The sequence below is a fragment of the Anolis carolinensis genome, chromosome 2 (assembly GCF_035594765.1).
Source record: "Anolis carolinensis isolate JA03-04 chromosome 2, rAnoCar3.1.pri, whole genome shotgun sequence".
NCBI classification, from domain to species: domain Eukaryota; kingdom Metazoa; phylum Chordata; class Lepidosauria; order Squamata; family Dactyloidae; genus Anolis; species Anolis carolinensis.
In genome coordinates this window covers 67,251,068-67,273,068 of record NC_085842.1, presented here as the reverse complement: position 1 = coordinate 67,273,068, position 22,001 = coordinate 67,251,068, and the positions used below count along the sequence as shown (strand labels likewise).

At 37.0% G+C, this 22,001-nt stretch overlaps 1 protein-coding gene across 3 annotated transcripts in view; it reads left to right on the top strand.

Annotated features, from left to right (window-relative positions):
* appl1 (adaptor protein, phosphotyrosine interacting with PH domain and leucine zipper 1) overlaps positions 1-22,001 on the top strand; it is a 34,089-nt gene that overhangs the window by 5,492 nt on the left and 6,596 nt on the right. For all 3 annotated transcript variants that reach the window (XM_003217711.4, XM_062969872.1, XM_016991624.2), the window contains exons 2-21: positions 1,257-1,355; positions 2,476-2,535; positions 3,303-3,374; positions 4,973-5,060; positions 6,532-6,573; positions 7,015-7,073; positions 7,374-7,520; positions 8,051-8,133; positions 8,229-8,387; positions 9,512-9,700; positions 10,010-10,052; positions 11,309-11,365; positions 11,489-11,580; positions 12,740-12,922; positions 16,176-16,225; positions 16,654-16,828; positions 16,932-16,968; positions 17,904-18,050; positions 18,195-18,245; positions 19,006-19,095. In XM_003217711.4, coding sequence (XP_003217759.1) covers positions 1,257-1,355; positions 2,476-2,535; positions 3,303-3,374; positions 4,973-5,060; positions 6,532-6,573; positions 7,015-7,073; positions 7,374-7,520; positions 8,051-8,133; positions 8,229-8,387; positions 9,512-9,700; positions 10,010-10,052; positions 11,309-11,365; positions 11,489-11,580; positions 12,740-12,922; positions 16,176-16,225; positions 16,654-16,828; positions 16,932-16,968; positions 17,904-18,050; positions 18,195-18,245; positions 19,006-19,095 — 1,923 coding nt within the window. The remainder of the gene's footprint in view (positions 1-1,256; positions 1,356-2,475; positions 2,536-3,302; positions 3,375-4,972; positions 5,061-6,531; positions 6,574-7,014; positions 7,074-7,373; positions 7,521-8,050; positions 8,134-8,228; positions 8,388-9,511; positions 9,701-10,009; positions 10,053-11,308; positions 11,366-11,488; positions 11,581-12,739; positions 12,923-16,175; positions 16,226-16,653; positions 16,829-16,931; positions 16,969-17,903; positions 18,051-18,194; positions 18,246-19,005; positions 19,096-22,001) is intronic.

The window sequence follows — 22,001 nt, the reverse complement described above, 5'->3', positions numbered from 1 at the left end:
CTATTTATCTCTCTGTGATTGGTGGCTCAGAATCTAGATCTAAGTCCAGTATGGAAAGAAGAACAGCTGGAAGTAGCAAGTGTCATCAATACCTCTTAACTGGAAGCATAGTCTATTCTGAATGATCTGCATTGACAATGCAATTTCCACTTCTTGCTTTATACAAGCATTGATTGACATGCTCCCCATAAATTGGGTTATAACTGGAAAAAGTTTAGTTATGGCAGTCATCATCCGGTAGGAAATGATTCCAGAATAAATTTATGAATTGCTTGGGGAAAAACGGTATATACTTTCATTTCAGGGTCTCCCTGCCAGTCAGTTCACTCTTTCTATACTGTTGTTAAATTTATAAATGTCTTGCATTCTTCCTATTCCACTGGTTCTCAACCTGTGGGTCCCCAGATGTTTCGGCTTTCAATTCCCAGAAATCCTAATAGCTGGTAAACTGGCTGAGATTTCTGGGTGTTGTAGGCCAAAACACCTGGGAACCCACAGGTTGAGAACCACTTTCCTATTCCAATTTCAGAAATCACTCAGTTGCAATTCCCAGAATTCATTACCATTGGCTATGCTAGCAAGGGCTGATGAGAGCTGATACCCAATAACATCTAGATTATTCCTGTCTAGATTCTATGATGTCTATTTCATTCACTTTTACTAATAGAGCCATCTTCTTACCTTTTACCTTTTTCACTTATAAGAATTTGGTGTCTTTCAAATGATTTTGGACAATCTAACACAAAGGCTATCTCAGTTGCTCATGTAATAGGTAGATCAGAAATATGTCCTTTCGTTTCCCCCTTAATATAATGTAGGATTTATCTTTCAAGTGTATTCTTGAGCTTAATTAAGAACAAAATTTGAAGTCCAACCTTTGCAACTGCCACAGATATCCTACTCTTGATTTAGCATTAAAGTAAAAAAAAAGAAAAGAAATTAACAATAAAAGTAGCTACTTTTAAAGAGCAATCTAACTGTTTTGTTATCTTTTCAGTACTTTCTTTAAAGCAGGAGTGGGCAACTGTGAGAAACACATTAATCTAGGAGATCTTGGGGGGGGGGGCATGTTCCATCACACACTACTGCAAAAATCCCCACAGTTTTTGACTTACAATTCCCTTGGATGTGTGCCCAGCCTGTGGTGGCAATAGATTTCAGTTCTGAATTAGCCATTCATTTGGTGGTGTCAGAATCTACTTTCAGTACTCTAATTACAGGATTATAAAAATATGCATTGTCTTTTTGATATTTAGACGCGGTCTTTGCTGGGTGTATTTGAAGAAGATGCTGCTGCAATTTCCAGATATGTTAGCCAATTGTATCAAGCAATGCACCGAATCTACGATGCTCAGGTATGGTGACAAATGCAGAATCCAAAAATTGGCACATCTTGAAATGCATTTCCAAATAATAAGATTGGGACACTGTTTTCTGTTAGTCTGTGTCATGAGAGTTCAAGAGAAGACATTAATTCTCAGAATCTTACCAGCTTCTTTTGTGTATGGTGTAGATGTGTGGGTGTCAAAAGTTTTGTTGCGGTATTTCCATAGTGGTTCTGTCATGAAAATATGTATTTCTTGAAAATTGTTTGGCATGTATGATTTAGGCTTATGTTGCACAGTTAAATACATTCCTTGTAAATTCAACAGTGCAGGTTACTTATCTGAGTTCAGATGCTGCATGATCTAGGCTTAAACATTGCTACTATGTATTAGTTGGCAATTATTTAAATAAGTGTAGATTTTGCAAGAGGTACACGTAATAGTACATTTACTTGACAAGCTGAGGACCTGTTTCTGCTTGGAAATTTTGAAGAATTGTATAAGTCCCATCCCACCAATTTTTTGTGCTCTTAACCTGGTAGCAGGACCAGAATCCCAATAAACATTCTTATTGCATATATGTTTCTCATTTGTTTTCCCAATGCATTTTTTCTCATTAACACTCAGCACCTAGCAATAATGCTCCTTGAGTGTTTAACCCATTATGTTTCCAGCTGCTGCTCCCATCCATCCATTTCTTTTCTAACCTTGCTGCTTCACATAATCCTGGGAGATTGCAAAGCAAGATCTGCTGTTACTTGATTTCAAATCATTTGATTTTAGATTTTGCTATTAGAAGGAATAGTGTTGCCTCCTCTTTCAAATGGTAACCCATTCTCTGACCTTGATTGTATATTGTTCTGACTCAGAAAAGCCCTCTGTTCGCAACTGGTACTCATAAAGTGTGGAACAAATTATTTTGTGACAAAAATTCCAAACAAACGAATCTAAAACCATAGCCAAGCACCAATAATATTGAAATAATTTGAACATTATGCCTTTGCTAGTCCTTTGTGGTCTCATCTTAAACTGTATCTGTGTAATTTCTGTCTGTTGTTAGTGCAGACAAGGGAGAAATGTCCCTTGAATGCCTTTATCAAGAGACAGATGGGATAAAAATAAAACGAATTTACTTTTATTTTTCAACTAGAATGAATTGAGTGCAGCTACCCATTTGACTTCAAAACTTTTGAAAGAATATGAAAAACAGGTAAGGCACAGAAAATAGTAATCGCCTGACCGCAGTTGCCAACTTCTTACAGTGTGTCAGCTCATATATATATTTCAGTTGTAGCTTGGCAAAAATAAATTAAGCGGATTTAGTATTTGCATTCCATACCAGAGAAAGGCTTCTTTGTTTCATATCTGCATATCCACCTGTATTGCTAAAAAGTGCAAGAGCTGAATGGTAAATTTGTCAGTATTATAGGGATTACTCTAATAAAACAAATATTTCAGGTTTACATCAACCTGAAATTATACTTGCATTTTTAATGTCAGGAGCGACTTGAGAAACTGCAAGTCACTTCTCGTGTGAGAGAATTGGCCATCTGCAATGACGTTGCCCAGGGGATGCCTGGATGTTTTGATGTTTTACCATCTTTGTGGGAGGCTTCTCTTATGTCCCCGCATGGAGCTGGAGCTGACAGAGGGAGCTCATCCACGCTCTTCCCCAGGTTGGATTCGAACCGTCTACCTTCAAGGCAGCATTCCTTCCGGCACAAGGGTTTAGCCCATTGCACCACCAGCGGCTCCTATACTTGCATGATATAATTAGATATCTGAGAGCATGCGTGGAGAACATAGTCTACTAAAATTAATTAATTTAACCATATTAACAGGGTGGGGAACCCAAATACTTTGTAGTGCTTTAATATAATAAATATTAGTACATTTTATTACGTTTGCAGTAAATGTTTATAAGTGATAATTCCTGATTAAAATATCTTATTTTTTCGTTCTTTTTTTGTGTGGCAGCGTTTCCCTTTGTGGGGGGATGATGAGGTTATGAATTCTACGCTGCAACAGTTTGCAAAAGTGATAGATGAGGTATGGTTATATGTTTATTACTTCTAAATACTAAGTTACTGTAAGTATTTAGTAATTATAATCAGATGAATTAATAATTTGCCTATATATTTAGAAACCAGATTAGCTGCTTGCAACCGTCAAAGTTCTTTGGAGCTTTAGCCTTAAATTTTAGAGGCACTCCAGTTTTGTCCTTTTTCTGTAAATAAGTATGAATCTTAGTTGGCTTCTTTAAATTAAAGAGGTCTTATTGTGCTTTTCAATCCACAAGATGTGTTTTCCTGCACTGATTTAATTTCATTTAGAAATATCTTTCTATTTGTCATTTAGGCTTAGTATTGTAATTGTATCAGAGTGCCTGATTTACTGTAGGAGTGGTGCCCTGTTGTACTAAATGCTATAGATAAACTGAAAGATGGGAAGTCTAAACATTATGTTCTTTCAATGACATAATTTCTTGTTTGAAGTTATTTGTCTGTCCTGTGCTCTCCCTAGTGAGGGAAAGTACAGGGACATTGTAGCTAATGAGTCCCTAGGACTGGCGGAAGGAGTGTTCACGTAATCATTGCTACAGTTGGCTTTGCCTAAAGTGCACTTTCCTCAGTTGAAGAGAATATAGGATAGATAAAGCTTCTCAGATCCCAGCTTGGACTTCAGGAAAGTTCCTGGATCAGATTTGCCTCCTAGTTGTCTTGCCAGTTCTAGCATGCAGTGAGATCAAAATACCTCAGACTCCAGGAACCAGGAGTGGGATGTTAAAATCAGAGGTCTTAATATGCCCTATAATCTCATTTACCCCAAGTACAGATAAGAATTTAGGCTGGCATCTGGACTCCATTCCCCACTCCTGATATAATTTATACTATGAACAATAATTGATAATATATGAGAGACTGAAATGTATTTTAGCATCACTTATGCATGGTAGTAACTGAAAATCAATAAATATAGGTAGATAAAAATAATCTCTAAGCAAACCTAAGATCACAGTTTATTATAGTGTTCCCTCACTTATCATGGGGTTAGGTTCCAGGACCACCCGCAATAAGTGAAAATCCGCGAAGTAGGGACACTATATTTATTTTAATATTTATACATTATTTTAGTAGTTATACACAATTTTAAGTTTTTATCAACCAATCGTGTGTTGATAAATCGCCTCCTTCTCCTCCCATTGCCTCTTGGGCTCCTTTTCTCTCCCTTTGGCTTCTCCTTCCTCCCTTCCTTAAGCTATAAATTGTAATTTTTTATGATTTATAAATAGTCTTTTACAGTTTATTGAAAAACCACAAAACAGCGAATCCGTGAAAAGTGAACCACGAAGTAGTGAGGGAACACTGTATACCCAAAAGCCAGATTAATATGACAACTTTAAACCAGTTTTTTATTGTTTTGTTATGAATTCTGGCTTGTTTAGGGCAATAAGCCACATTTCCCAGTAAGGAAGCAACTTAATTATCTCATCGCAAAGGGATAGGAAAAGATAATGAGCACTCTATTTGCAAAAAATGCAGTTGAAGTGTTAGAATATCTGGCTTGTTTTGTATGAATATGGGCATTTTGAAGGAAGAAGAATCAATGTAGTTCCATATAAACTTATGTGGCTTTTCTCTCCATAGCTCAGTTCTTGTCATGCAGTGCTGTCAACTCAACTAGCTGATGCTATGATGTTTCCCATAACCCAGTTCAAGGAAAGAGATCTGAAAGGTATGGTAGCTGCCAATCCAGTTGGTGTGTCTGCACGGTAATGTTCATATATACTATGCCTTTGGTCTATTCAAGATTTAGAAATGTTCAGATTCATTAGATCTGTTCAAGTTGGAACAAATAATTGGATTTAGAGTTTTTAGTTGAAAGGACTACATAAAACACTGGACATTTAAAAATGAATATTACTTTTGAGAGTAGTTCTTCCATGAGAGGCATTTTGGTCAGAATTGTGGGTTAATTAAAAATAAACTGTAACAATAATAATATGTGCCAGTTAACAATATAAAGTTTTAAGGTTGAAGTTTTCATGCATGTTTTATTGGCATGTACTTTTTCTGAATCTATATCACTTCAATTGTAAGACTGATTTTTCAGTCCTAAGGTTGTGGTCAGTGGTCACACAATTAGAAGGTAGCATACATGACTTTTTATTTCCCTCTGCCTCCCTCGTAGCCTCCTCATATACCTCGATAGTTAGGGGACGGGAACAGTGGACATTCTGATACAGGATAATTGTGGAGGGGAACCCCCAAATTGGGCAGAACAGTAAGATTGGTCTGTGGATCGCAGGCATAGGTTCTGCATCAATGCAGAATTCCATGATATAGCCATCTATAGGGTTTTTTTGGGGGGGAGGGGGGCTCATAGTGCAGGCCCCGTAGTGAAGCTACCATCAATTCTATGTGGAGTGCCAAGGTGAGAGCAGGAGTAAGACATTTTTTTTCTGTGGGCTAGAGGTCTTTCCTTTGGAAAGTTTTTAAAATACTTTTTCATTCTTTCTCCATTATTTAACATTTAATTTTCCCCCTACTTTTCTATGTTTTTTCTCCTGCTTTTACATCTTTATTTTTCCCTGTTGTTTAGAGGTTTATGACCTCTGAAGAATTGTTTTAAAAATGCGAGAACTGCCTGGTAGCAGACAATTCGACATGTGAATGCACACAGCCTCTTTTCTCTGCTCAGGGGAGCAACATGGGATTGGCACTTGTCAGCAGTGGCCCCGTTTTTATAATACGAAATAGAGCAGGCCAGCTAAAGTCCCTGTCTGCCACACTCCAGGTTTTTCCCCCAGTGCTGTTGTCTTTGACAGTGAACGTGTCTTTTGGACAATTTTTGAATGTCTGTGTTTTGGCTCTTTGAGTAATTGTTAGTACTTTGGCAACTTGGTACAATTTGAACAGAGATTGAAGCCATTGTTCTTTCACATGAAGAGACATCCTAACCACTTGAAGCAACTTGACTTTGTGTAAGGAACTTGTCTTTGTTTAAATTACCACTTGCACAAACATTGGAGAGAACTCTTTAATCTTAGTGGATCATTGGATACTTTATAAAGCCTGTTATCACTTGGTTTGTTAAAGATTAGGACAAATCAGATGAACAGAGTCTTTGCTTTGTAGTTTTACTTTAACATTACTATAGAAAGCTGCAATAATTTGGCTGCTTATTTGAGACATTTTCATTTCAGAGATACTGACTTTAAAAGAAGTTTTCCAGATCTCAAGCAATGGTAAGACTTGATTGTTAATTTGTTGGTATGCTCTTTATGTTATGATGTGTGATTGGACACTTATGTGATATAAAACAAGTATACCCCCATAAACCTAATTCCCTCCAGATAAGTGGGACTAAAACCCCCATCATCCTCAGATATTTTCTGGAGGTGTTGAAGGAAGGCAAGGAGTTTTACTTGTTTTTCCTCAAATGGTGGAAATATTTCTGAAAGAACTAAAATATCAGAAACATTGTAGTAGTTTTGATTTCAGTTACTTCTAGCAAATCAAATGGGAATGTGGAGGAGAGAAAATGACAACATTTCCTAATTTCTGTGGTATTTTATTTTATAATATCAACTTAATTTTAATAAAAACAAAACATGACTGTGGAAGTTAATTTCATCTTGAGCATTTTATATGTTACTCCTACTTGAATGCAGTACTTTCTTTTGCAGATCATGATACTGCCATCAACAGATACAGTCGACTGTCAAAAAAGAGAGAAAATGAAAAGGTTAAACTTTATATTCAGTAGCTCAAATGACTGTAGCAGGAGTATGCCATTCTTAAATGGTACACATACTTAGGATAGCATTGTACAGAAAACAAAACCCATTTCCCCATGTAATGTGGTTTAAGTACTCCCCATTTGCGATAAAGGTCAATATGGAAGAAGAGAGAGAGAGATAATTTGAATGTATATTTTGTATCCTTCTCAGATAATAAAGAAAATACTGTTTCATCAATTTTATATAATACATATTTTTCATGTTAAAGTATTTTGTCTTGAATTAGAAATTCTGTTTTTCTTTAGGTCAAATATGAAGTTATGGAAGATGTATATACGTCCCGAAAGAAACAACATCAGACTATGATGCATTATTTCTGTGCTCTAAATACTCTGCAGTATAAGAAGAAAATTGCCATGTTAGAACCTTTATTAGGCTACATGCAAGCTCAGGTGAATATCTGCAGAAATGAACTTTGAAATTATATATGTGAGTGAATTATTTTGTTTAAATAATGCAGTATTTGCTGTTAGGGTGATTAGGTATATCAGAGTGAATCTGTTGCAGAAACAACTGAAATGACCCTTCATTGGATCTTGAATCTTGCCATGTCAGTCAAGATTTTGATGCTTTTGATAGGCAATAGGCTGCGCTGTTTCCATGTGTACTCAGTTTGCTGATACCAATATAAAATTTGTTTCTACAAGTTAATGGCTAAGGGATTAAAAAGAAATAAAGAAAATGGCTTGGCAATTTTAAATAGCAATGTTCTGAGCATTAAATCTGTTCCTATACCTATAAATCAGTACATAAAACCATGTCTCTACAACTAGCTCAATAAGGAGGTCTGCGGCTATTTAACCTTTCAAGGAAAAGTAAGCATATACAAACACAAGCATACTACAGAAGTGTATATCTCTTCACACATTTGTGTGAAGAAAATTATTTGTTCTATGACTGAATTATCTTTTTTTTTTTAAAGATAAGCTTCTTTAAAATGGGCTCAGAAAATCTTTCTGAACAGCTGGAACAATTTTTAACAAATATTGGAACAAGTGTGCAAGAGTAAGTGACGTTTTTCACCTCTTAGAATCAGTGTCTCAACCTATTTTGAAGAAACATTTCAAAGTTCTTATTTAATTATTTTAAAATCCCTTCAGGGTTCGCAAGGAAATGGATCGTGAAGTAGAAATAATGCAGCAAACTATAGAGGATTTGGAAATAGCCAGTGACCCACTCTACTTGCCTGACCCCGATACTACAAAGTTTCCTTCACAAAGGAATCTTACTCGAAAAGCTGGTTATCTTAATGCAAGAAGGTAAGAACTGGTTATATTCTATACAAGACTTAGGGAGATTCATGCTAGGAATGAGGATTTGAGCCCCTATCCAACACAAGCCATAATATTACACTACCTCTTCCATAAGTCTATGTATCTGACCTTGTCATGCCACATCACCAATTTTTAGGATGCCTTGGGATTTTCTGTCTGGGATTGAGGCAGGCAGTGGGACACTTAAGAGAACATCAGCACTTTCATTTGTTGAATGTTGCTGCTAGCACAACACAAAACAAAAACATCATTCAGTTTTAAAAGTAGATTGTCTCTTTGCAGTTTCATTCCATTTATTTCTCTCTTTTCTTCCGAAAAGCTTAAACAAAATACATGGCTCTCCCTCTTGTACGTTTTATTTTCACAACAATGTTGTGAGATAAGTTAGATTGAAAGTTGACAACTAGTTCAGTGTCATTGTAAGTTGTTCTCCCTTGCGATTTCTGTGGTTGCTTTATTATCTATACTGTTTTCTGTTCTTGTAATAGCCTTAATGAGCATTCTGACTGTTGGAATTAGTTTAAAGCCCTAGTGAAAGGAGAAAAAAACATATATAAAACCATATAAAGCAATACTCTTTAGAATTACTTAAACACACAACTAATACAATATTAATTAAACACATTTGTGTACATATTATGCACATTTGTATGTATATTAATGTATTCATTTGATTGCTGTAACTCCTTTATATTTGGCCTTTGGTGTGCATTTATCATATGTATAGAGAGGGGGAGGTTATTATTATGTTTATTTCCCACTTTTTCTCTCTATAAGGAGACTCAAAGCAGCTAACATTAAAAGCATTACAATACCATTTAAAATATACAATTATACAAATATTAAAACAGTATTAAACATCATTAGTATTAAAAACAATTCAGATTAGATCCATGAAAACATATAAAACCACAGCAGCCCCTGACATGATCTTAAAAACTTTCTTCTTCAAAAACCTGTTTGAATAAAAAGGTTTTAGCCTGCCACTGGAGATAGATAGATAGATAGATATTATAAATTGTATCAATCTTCCTGTAATACTTCACATTTTGGGAAAGCCTGATGTTTTAATAATAAATATATTAAGCTAATCTACTTCTTTATTTCAGTAAAACAGGGCTGGTGTCATCCAGCTGGGACCGGCAGTTTTACTTCACTCAGGGTGGAAACCTCATGAGCCAGGCAAGAGGCGATGTAGCTGGAGGGCTTGTTATGGACCTAGACAATTGTTCAGTCATGGCTGTGGACTGCGAAGACCGGAGATACTGCTTTCAAATAACATCTTTTGATGGGAAAAAGTATGTCTTTATTTCTATTTCTTCTTGGTGTTACAAATACTTCTTGGTTTGGAACCCTTTCTCAGTTGTATTAGTGAGTAGCTTCCCCCAGATCTTGGCTCCTGGGCACAACTAGGTATATGTCATTGGTGGTATATTCCAGGCCATAGATAGACTGATTAACAGTCCAAATGTGAAATACACATTTGGAAATTAATTCTGTTTTCAATAAATAAATATGTTGACTAAAATGAAATATAAAATTCAAACAGATCAATGCCTGTATTTTCTTTCAAGATGTAGAACTAACTTTCTTGTTTTTTCTGTTAGATCTTCAATTTTGCAAGCAGAAAGCAAAAAGGACTATGAAGAGGTAAGCTGCACAGCACAATGGATGTTAAGTTACAAATGTCAAGGAGAGCAGGGGAGTAGCAGACAAGCTTTCGGCGCTTTTGCAGCAGTTCTTACTCTTTTTGTGGGTCATCATCTCTTTGACAATCTCATAAAAGCTGTGGATCCCCTCCCCAGGAAAAATGTTGTTATGTGCTTTCAATGTGTTGTTATATGTATTTCGGGCTGTGTGGCCATGTTCCAGAAGTATTCTCTCCTGACGTTTCGCCGACATCTATGGCAGGCATCCTCAGAGGTTGTGATGCATTGCCATAGATGTGGGCGAAACGCCAGGAGAGAATACTTCTGGAACATGGCCACACAGCCTGAAAGACATACAACAACCCTGTGATCCTGGTCATGAAAGCCTTCGACAATACATTGCTTTCAATGTGTTTCCAAATTGAGGCAGCCCTAAAGTGGATCTGCAGTGGGGTTTTCTTGGTAAATTTTTGTTGGGAGTGTTTGCCTTTGGCTTTCTCAGGGGCTGAGAGAGTGTGCCTTGCCCAAGGCCACATAAGGTTTCCATGGCTGAATGAGATTTGAACCCTGGACTCCAGAGTTGTATTATACTGCCTTTGCTGTTCCTTCTGTCTCAAAAACATGCTGCTATTCAATAGGAACTGTGCATATGAATGTACTGACAACTTTTAAAGCAATTGAAGCACAGAACACAAATCTAATTGAACTGATTATTGAATTCCGACTATCTTTTCCCTGAATTTGTGGACCACCCAGATATACATCTTTAGAGCAACTGGTAGAAGCAGAGTGAGCTAGATTCATCTGTCATGATATAATACAGTACTGGCATTTATAGAGAGTTTTATATTGATGTTGGCATAACTAGTAAAAGGTGTTGATAGGAAACTGTCAGTCATATATTTTGAGATACCTTAAAGCTTGATTATAACATTCATCTAATTATTAATTTTGTGTGCATGCACAATTGAATTATCAGCAATTTATTGAAGAATGCAATAAGTATTCACAGGTAGCAATATTAAGGATATCTGGTAGTAACCAAATATTCTTGGCAAAACAAGAACAACAAAAACGTTAGCTGATTATCACCTTTTGGCTTTTTAGCATCAGAAGGATGTTTCAATACATTCTAAATGTTTAAAAATTGTTTCAAATGCACAGGAGGCATGTTGCACAAAGAAGTAGGATGAAAAATATATATGTAGAGAATTATTATGAGCTGTTATAGTTATACTTCTTTGCTTTCTTTTTCAGTGGATATGTACAATAAACAACATCTCCAAACAGATATACCTAAGTGAAAACCCAGAGGTAATGTGAATGAGTTAATACTTTAGTGTCAAAATAAAAACAAATATGGATTTATGGCTTCCATTGTCAGATGTAAATGAAAGGAAACACTTTGATTCATTTTTGTTTTGTTTCCAACAACAGGAAATGGCTGCACGTGTGAATCAGTCAGCTCTGGAGGCTGTCACTCCCTCGCCTTCCTTCCAGCAGAGGCATGAGAGCATGAGGCCCACTCCGTAAGTTGCAAAGGAACATATATTGTTTAATTTACATGTTCTATAAATCATGATCCCACTGAAAGCAAGTTTCATTATTTGGAGGGTTTTTGCAGGCTATGCTAAAATATTACCAAAGGTTAATTTGGACATGATATATATTACCTTTCATTTGCTAAAAGCCTTGACTTCTGTATCTCTTAAGCCTCTCTAGGCTGTATTGTTAAGACTGTCTTTAACAATTCTATTTTTAAAGCATATTAGTAATGTGGGACTGAATTGTCTGTTAAATCTTTTCTGTACAGATTTGAGGAAAGACTTTCATTTTGGTTAGATTCAGGTTTCCTCCCAAAGTCGAGCTTATCCTTTCATAAAACGCAACCAGGAGTCATTATCTCCTTTTGCCTAAATCTTATTCATCCTTTAAAAAAGCAGTGAGCCAAAATTGATATTCATAGGTTATTAAAATCTATGCCAAGAGACCAAAGTCCTTTCGAAAGAGAATGGCCTTGTTTGTATCCATTTTATGCAGCTCTTGAGGATCCAGAGTTTCCATTTCTACCATCACTCAGTTCTTCCTGTAGTCATTGTAAACTCCACGAGATCAGTCTTAACCGCCTTCTGTATTAATGCTGTATGAGCTTTACAAGGTAGCACATGGTCTTTAACTATTTCACCTTCATCGAATATCATAAGATCATCATCCTCATAAATTCCTCCTTTGAAGTACTGTGAGGTTTCAAAGTTCTGGGATTCAGAAAATGTTCCATTTTTTAAAAAAAGAATACGGAGTGGGCAAGGACAAAACTTGCCTGTGTGATGGGTACAAATGCAGGACCTAAAAGGGGAAAGGCTGGGGAACATATCCGTGTGATGGGAAACCTTAAAATGTAATGATCTGTTTCAGGATGGAACGCTACTATTTCAGACAATTCCCTCCACTTCCCACAACTCATGCAATGTAGTCCTTAAGAATCAGAGTTGGAAGAGACTCCAAGGACATTCAGTTCAATCCCATTCTGCCCTGCAGGAATGTGTTTTTGTATTCTGTGAATTTTTGTTAGTCACTTTGAGTTCTAATTTCTGAATTTCCCAATTCTATTAATAAGAAACATTTATATAACTGGAGAAATTTCCTTTTAGTCTTCTAAAATAAATTTATTGATTTTTATTTTTTTAGGCAGACCCGTCCTCCCACAACGCGTACTAGCAGTACTGGATCTATAGGATCAGATTCAGCATCTTTATCAGCACTTTCCTTGGACTCTCTTGTTGCACCTGACACACCAATACAATTTGATATCATTTCACCAGTAAGTGAAGATCAACCTGGTCAAGCAAAAACTTCAGGGCAAGCAGGCAGGTAAGGTAACAGCAGCGAAGGATTTATAGTTGTGCAAATGAAATTGACTGACAACTTACTTTCCCTTAACCATAGTTAAGAGATTTGGAGCAGGCTGTAGGATCATGTCCTCACTCCCATCCTGTGCCTCCCCTTTCACAAATCTGATTTGTTCGTACTCCTTTCACCCTTTTTAATGATGGATGAGCCTGAAATACCTTGTTTATAATTAGAACGTATGACCAAGTTTTGAGACTGATTTCAGGTTTCTGATTGAGAGTGAAATCTAATTGTAGTTCATTGCCATCGAGGTGGTCGTTACTTACATGTTTAAAACTGATGGGAGCTAACGAATTTCCAGAAGAGGAAGCTCTGGCTTAAAGTACAGTCCTTTAAGAGGTTGTGTTAGCTAAATCTTCAAGTAAGAGAACATATTCAAAATCAGGACCTTTTGCAATTGGGAATATGTTTGATGCTTGATCTATGTTCGATTTCTTGCAGCAGACATCTTTCACCCTGTTGTGGAGGCTTTATAAGTTTTTGTTTGTTAAAAAGTATGTTTTCCTTTCCTGTCGCTTGCTTGCCTCAGCACCTTGGGTATTTCCTCTTGGAAACTCAAGAGATGTGTGGTAGTCCTGCCTCCAGGTGGTGATGGTGCTCTGGTGATTTTCTTCCTAAGTTAAAGAAGGTGAGTGAAAATGATCTAGGCTTCTAGAGTAATAAATATTGGGAAGATAGATTGTTAGTCATTTCAGATACCCGATTGCCCCACTACTCCCCCAATATTGCTTCTAGCTCATACACTTAAAGATGATTTTATTCAAACTTAGAACATTCTCATTAAGTTATTCATAGTTTTAGAAATTATTTGTCCTTACAGATTATGTGTTGATACATTTAAAACAAAGTGGACAGTAGTGTGCTTTAGACACCAAGCTGTAGTAACTCAGAGGCGTGTCTTAAAGCGGAATGCAGGAAGGTTGATGGGAAAGAAACCCCAAACCAAAGCATGGACAGCTGATATTTGGCTAATACTCTGTCCAAATGTTGTGCAAGTGTATCATGCTTTGTAATTTGTCTGGGAATGACAGCAGAAGGAGAACCACTATTTGCTATTTGCAAATTTCTGTTATATTTTGCATATCTTTATTATAGTTAATAACACTTGGGTATTAATTGAGACACAGGTTCTGCCCATTATGACTGACAGTTCCAAGTGATCCCTATGAACCAAAGAATGAATGAGCTTACTTTTCTCCTAGTGAAGATTCACAACCAGAAGAGGTATAGATCAGGAGAGCTCTTAATTCCTCTTTTATGTGTGAGATATTATAAACAACAGTGCTGAGATTCAGTGATCATAATGGAGATGTAAGGCAAGAGATATATTGAGCTTTGCTGGGCTGCTCCACTGAAAAGGTTGTAACTGATCATTGCCGTAGAACAGACAGTGAGCATGATTCAGACTTTAATCAGATAGTGTCTCAGCATTGCGTTATAACCATTATGATGGCAAAGCTGAATGGTCACTATTCAGCTTTATCTAATTTTGTTGAACAGATGCATTCCAGTAAGAACTCAGGGTGACATTGCAATCTCTAATCAGCAGATCACTGAAATACACTTTTCTCCATGGTGGGCTAAAGAAGTCTTGTGGCTCCCTCTATGGACCTTTACATAAACAGTATAGCATCTCAGTATAGCCAAGGTTATCAATAATGTGCATCTTATTTTATTTCTAGAGTAAAATTGCTATAGAAGTATGAACAGTTTGACAATGTTGGGGGAATTTAGGGAGAACTGAACAGTTGCATCCAGCTTTATGAAACCTGCAAGTAAACAATGTTTTATAATACATGACCTTTGACATCCTTTCCAACCCCATAGAGATGGAGGTGTCAAAAGGTGCTTCTCTACCTATTTTAACCTGATTTCTCTTTTTTTTAAAATGTAGTCTTTCTTTTACCTATGATACATACTGGAAGCCTAGAAAATTTTCACTTAAAGTATTACCTGTAAAGTATTATGTCTTTTCTGAGAGCCAAAATATTTCTCTTGGTGAAAACTAAAGCTCCATTAATACTTTCAGAAAATTACATCTAGATAATGACTTCATAAATGAATTCTTTAATATAGTCGTGTCGAACCTGTGGCCATCCAGGTGTTTTGGACTTCAGCTCCTAGAATTTGTCTCCACTGGAGGACAATCTGGTTAGGGCTTCTGGGAGTTGAAGGCCCAGACACCTGGAGGGCCTCTAGTTTGACACCCCTGCTTTAATAGATGTGGCTCTAAATCCACTTACTTGTCCCAACTAGAGTACACCTGTTATTGATTTGCTGTTATGTGGAGTGTTCTGGTTCGGACTAAGAGTTGTGACTAGGTCCTGCAGTTTTATTTAAAGAGATGATCTTTCATTTGTAGTGCTTGTCATCAGTAATGGACTGGATGGGGCAAATAAATTGAACTTAATTCAGAAAAAAAAGGCGCTTCCAATCAGTTGAAAAGCAGATCAGGAAATCGGGATTCCAAGTGGGATTATATTCTCCCTGAAGACACAGGCGCACAGTTTGGGTGTACTCAGTTTTCAGCCTAAAGGCCCTGGTTTCTATATGGTCTGGAATGCTTTTGCACTTTTAAAGCTTGTGCAATAACTGCACTTATTCCTTGAGATTCCAGATTTGACCAAGGTAGTAAGTGACTATTTACATCCTACTTGGACTACTGTAACATGGGCAAACTGGCTGTTAGGAATTGTGGGAGTTGAAGTCCAAAACATCTGGAGGGCCAAATGCTCCACATTGAGCTGCCTTTGAAGAGTGTTCAGAAACGTCAGCTTGTCCAAAGAACACTGACTAGGGCAGGTTACAAGGATCATACTATTCCCGTTAAAATGGCTCTACTGGCCACCAGTTTGTTTCCAAGCACAATTCAAAAAGCTGTCCATCACCTATAGAGTCCATGTGGCTCAGGTCCAGGCTAACTGGCAGCCCGTATCTCCTTGTATAAAGGGCAGCTTTGGCCCTTCAAACAATCATGGCATGCAACTTCCAACTCTCTTATTCATCATAACGCATAGCGGGGGATTTTGGGAGCTGCTACCTCTAAACATTTGAAGGACTACAGTAGCCCACGCCTGATGTCAGTTATCTTCTATTCTTTAATGTATGTGTGTAACCTTTCTAGATGGCCACCTACTTGTTTTAATACATCATGTTTTGATTTGATGAATTTGTGTTTGCTGGTCACTGATGTGATGTCTTCTGTATTTGACAGACGTACAAATCCTTTCGGAGAATCTGGAGGAACCAAATCGGAAACAGAAGGTAGAACAGACTTTTAATTAAATCTAATAGAATTTTTAAAAGTCTGTATAGTAACCATTGAAAAAGAATGGTGTGTTCATTTAAAGGAATTTTCTGTTAAAAATGGCAGGTTGAGAGTGTGAACTAGATGAAAAGAGTAGATATATTGTCTTTGAATGTAAAATAGCCTATCTCTTACATGACAGTATGGCTATTTGTTCCTTTCTTCCATGTCATCCCAATGGTTATTTAATGAGATCATCCATTCTCATTAAAATTACTGTACATATACGGACAGATGTCTTATGCACTGTTTTTTTTTCATTTTTAATAATGTATGAAGTTTGTGTACTGTTTTGCAATCATTACATTGACAGAGATGTTGTTAGAAGAGAGAGATAGTTTTACAACATGGTTCACATCATTTGTTTGTTCTAATTTTATTGTAGATTCCATTCTTCATCAGTTATTTATTGTACGATTCCTTGGATCCATGGAGGTGAAGTCGGATGAAAGTTCTGATGTTGTTTATGAAACAATGCGCCAAATACTCGCAGCTCGAGCCATCCATAACATTTTCAGAATGACAGAGTCACACTTGTTAGTCACGTGTGACTGCTTAAAGTAAGTTCTCTCTTTCTAAAGCTGAAACACATATGTAAAGCATTCTTAATATTCTTCTGTTTCTTTGTACAATAACATTGGTTTCCTACATTAATATTTCTAGGTTAATTGATCCACAGACCCAAGTGACAAGATTAAGGGTGAGTCGCTAAAATAAGATCAGTCCTAATGTGCTGTGTGCAGGTTTATTTCCCTTCTATTGCCATTTTTCCATTTATTTCCATTTGTGAGTTTTCAATTTTCCCATAAATCCCAGTCCCAGACATTGGTTCTCCCTGCAGTGCCAGTGTTATTGTCCCTACCTTTGTAACACTGTCCTAAGCAGCTGTTATGCCTGGTGCTAAGCAAATATTTGCTACTTCTTAGTAAAGAACTGTCTACTGATTTTAGTTCTGATTTAATAGGACAAAGTCTATTAAAATTTATAGGAGTGTAACACAAAGTTGACATTATAATTAACTAAATGGTTGTGAAACAGTTCTACAAGAAGAGTATGTTTAGGATAAATGGGGGCTAAGAGTTCAAGCTGAAAACTTTCTGTTTCATAGTGTGCCACAACTGTTAACCTTGCAGGATCTCTTTGCTTTGGCACAATAGGAGCAAATTGCGATTGCAACAGAGCATCAATTCCATATTTGGTATATGCATCTCTTAAGGAGGACAGGCTGCCTTTTTCCATGTGGACGGGGAAAACAAATTGGTGTGGTTTCTGCATTCAGAGCAGTAAGAAGAGCTAATATACTGTTAAATGCTCGTCTGTGCCAAACAAGGCAGTATCTTCCATGATGTTCCATTTTACTCATTTTGATATAGTAATCTTATCATTTGAAACCACATGCTGCAAACTCTCCTGAGTGAGCATTGAAAAGTTATATATAACTCTCTCAACCTAAGCCATAACAAAACACTCCTCTGAGTCAATCACGGCAAGAAAAGTTTAGGATATGGTTGCCGTAAGTCAGCATATGACAACAGTGATCATTTCACCACATCCATAAATCCATTTATTCTTTGAGTGATCTTGTTTTGTTTCCAACTTTGAAGCTTTGGTCTTCCTTTTGTTTCTCTTTCACAGTTCCCTTTGCCAAATGTAGTTCTGTATGCCACACACCAGGAGAACAAGCGCCTTTTTGGGTTTGTGCTTCGGACATCAACAGGGAGAGCAGATAGCAGATCAACATCTGTCTGTTACATATTTGAATCAAATAATGAAGGAGAAAAGGTATGTCTGTTCCCATTAAAGTTATTGAATAAACAAAACAACTCTGAGCTATTGAATAATTTAAACGTGTCATTAAACCACATCCCTTGAAAAACGATTACATTGTGTTGTCCTTACTGATTCTCCATTTTCTCTTCCATTTAGATCTGTGATTCTGTAGGGATAGCGAAACAGATTGCGTTTCATACTGAACTGGTAAGGCTTCTAATTGCAATAAAATCTATGGTCGTTTTGTAGACTTCACATAAATTGAAGGAGATTATGGTGTACTTAATTAGATGTCTAGCACAGCACATTGTTCTGACAATCCGCCCTCTCAGGATCCATTTTTGTGAGTCAAAATAATCACAAGTACCCTGAAACAAGAAAAATACAACTTAGGAAGGTAGTCCACCTTCCAGGATAGATAATAGAACACATTGTTAAGCTAGTCAGCTAAATATCTAAGCATTTGTGTGTGTGTGATATATATATATATATATATATATAGAGAGAGAGAGGGAGAGAGAGAGGGGGAGAGGGAGAGGGAGAGGGAGAGAGAGAGAGAGAGAGAGACCAGTTTCTCATGGACGTTGTCTCTTGCCTCTGGGAAAATGCTGTTGATATAAAATATTCATCCTTCACAAAGTGAGTGAAGTGAGTAAACAAGCTACAGATTACAAACCAAACCCAAGAAATCTCTTTTTTCAGTCTAAGGGTTGTAAATGTTATCTAGTCTGATGGCTGAATGATTTACAGGTTCACTAGTCTGGTGATGTGGAAATCAGATGTTTTTAGGGTCATGCATGTTCACCTTGTATGTGCTGAAATGAGCCAAGAAATAGTCCTTGTTCAAACATTTAATCCCTCAATCAATACTTTGATGTGAAATAGCTTAAATAGATTACACAAAATATACCAGTCTCCACTTTTCCCCAGTACTTATTGGTATTTGCACACTGATTGTACTTTTCAGGATCGTAGAACATCAGAAAAGCAGAAAGAAATAGACAAAGTAAAAGAAAAACAGCAAAAGGAACTCAGTAAACAAAAACAAATTGAAAAGGTATGTATTTGATTATAGCCAGATCTTGTCTGTTTAAAAAGTTTCTATTTATTGAAGAGAAATTGTTTCAGTATTTAATCCAGGAGAATTCTTGATTTAATCAGAATGCAGATCCAGCCTTAGGAGTTTCTGGGCTTACAAATAGTAGGCCAATAGATTTAACAATTATCTGGTGAAAGTGGATATTCTTCCCCCCCATTTCACTAGAATTTGAATTTATCTAATGAAATTGATTAGCAGTAGATTTGTAGAAGACAAGACAAAATACTTGCCTGCATATCACCTGGAAAAGCTGTAGAATTTCGTAAGAGAAGATGTGATGGTTTTCACTAGATTTAATACCTGTAGAAGGGGAAATTGGAGATAGATAATTACGGAGGCTCTACTGGATTTCCAGTATTCTGTGGATGTATAACTCTAAATCCACTTGCTGGGAAAAGGCCTTTTGACATCTTCATGTCCAACTTTGGGGCTTTAAATAGCCATATAGCTGATGTTGGAACCATAATGTCAAACCAGAAGGGCTTTTTGTTCTGAATTGTACACTTTACTAGAGATTATGCTTTGACATCCTCATCTTATATGGCAGATAGCTTGTCCTGCGTATATCTGTCTGTCTGTATCACGCTACTTGATTACACCAGTATCTCAAAAATGTAAATGCCCTGTTAAATTGTTTCTCAGTTTGTGCTGTTGCTGATAATTTTATATTTAGGTACACACAAAAACTCTGTTGGACAGACTTGAGACCTAATCATACATTAGGTCTTTGGTGAACAGATGTTTTCCAGTAGTTAACTGTATTTGTTTGTATTGGCCATAAAAGGTATATGAGAGCAGTATCACTATTCTGCTACTGTTATCCAGCATTAGATGTTCAAAGATATAGTCTGATTCTCCAGGAATGTTTAAAACCCAACTTAGTTGGTTGCCCTCTCCACACTATAGCTTAACTACGAGGGTTGAATGAAAAGTAATGCCTCCACTTTCGTAACTCCTCAACAGATGGCAGTACTGGTATGCGGCAGGTACTGGCTTGTTCAATAGACTCTCCTCTGGTGGGAATCCTTAGCATTGAACTGTTGTGTTGTTAAAGTGCCAAGTATGGAACCCTGCGCAGACGGTCAGTCAGTGCGACTTAAGCAATGTGCAGCCATTGAATTCTTGACAGCAAAAGGTGTCACCCCAAAGGAGATTCATCAGAATGCAAGCTGTTTATGGTGATTGTGTTGATGTGAGTACTGTGTGTCGTTGGGCGAGTAAGTTTAAAGTTGTTGAGGTGGGAACATCTGACTTGCGTGACAAACAAAGAGTTGGACGTTCTGTAACAGCAACCACTGAGTTTCACAAGCAAAAGGTTGACAGATTTATTCAGGACGATCGTCGTATCACTCAGAGAAATTTCAAGCATAATCGGCATTTTACAAAGACTCGCCCCAGAAAAAGAAATTCAAGACACAGCCCTCAGCTGGAAAAATCATGGCAATAGTGTTCTGGGATGCAGATGGTGTTATCCATGTTGATTTCCTTTAACGTGGATCAACAATAAATTCAGAACGTTACATCACAATGCTGCAAACTTTGAAACGACGGCTAACAAGGGTCCAAAAGGAAAAGGGAAATGTTTTCCTGCAGCGTGACAATGCCAGGCTACACATTTCACATGCCACCACAACAAAACTTCAGAGACTGGATCTCACCACCATATGGCATCCTCCATACAGTCCAGATTTAGCACCATTTGACTTCCATCTGTTCCCGATAATGAAAAAAGACCTGCGGGGACATCATTATGCTTCTGATGAAGACGTTGAGAGAACTGTGTGACACTGGTTGCAGAAACAGAGTGTCAACTTCTTCTGTGATGGCTTCAGAAAACTTGTTCAAAACTTGGCAGAAGTGTATCCATTTATTTATTTATTTATTTCCAGCATTTATACCCCGCCCTTCTCACCCGAGGGGACTCAGGGCGGCTTACAACAGTTGGCAATATTTAATGCCAAGAACATAATAATAAAACAAAAACAGTACATATCATCAATTAAAACTATAAAAATACATCACTAAAATGCATTATAACATTTAAAACATATGTAAATTAGATCCATTTGTCTAAAAACCTCAATTGTCTGGTGATTATGTGGAAAAGTGAATAGTGGTAGTTAAAGAGCACATTCTAAGGATTATTTCTGCATTTGATTTATTAAAATATTTCCATCCAAACCCAAGTAACGAAGGTGGAGGCATTACTTTTCATTCAACCCTCATATATGCTGTGTGAAGTGGTACTATTTTGTATCCTAATCTCACCATTAACACAATCCTATGCAATCCGTTGCCTTAGGGTCATCATAGGTCAGATACAACTTGAAGGCACACCACCATAAATTCTGAATTCACAGAGAATTCGTGTGTTTTGACAAAATAATAGCCTCAGTTCCACCCATGGTAGTTGAAGTGGAATCATAATGCTATAATTGTGTAGGAATGTATGGGTCCTTTGTCTTAGGAGCAGGTCTCTTGTCATTCCCATCAGCTGCAGAGAGGCAAGGGTTGTTCCTGGCCTATGGATAAATCTTTTGTTGTGCTTTTCCATCTCCTGCTTATTCCTACCTCTTCTTCCTCTCTCTCATCCCTCCTCATTCAAAGCACAAGAGAATCTTATACTACCTTTCTGTTTGTAAATTTTTTTGTTCTTAATTGATGTTGATGTTGTAATTGATAAATGGTTTACTATGGTAGTGCTAGCTCCACTTTTGGGTGTCCTGCAACTGAAGGGAATTCCTCCACTTCTGCCTGTTTTCATTACTTATCCCACCCTTCCATGGAAGTGGAAGTTAATGTGTTCCCACCTGTTGCTTTCTTTATTGACCACAACCCTTCATACTAAGTCCAGCTTTTCAAAC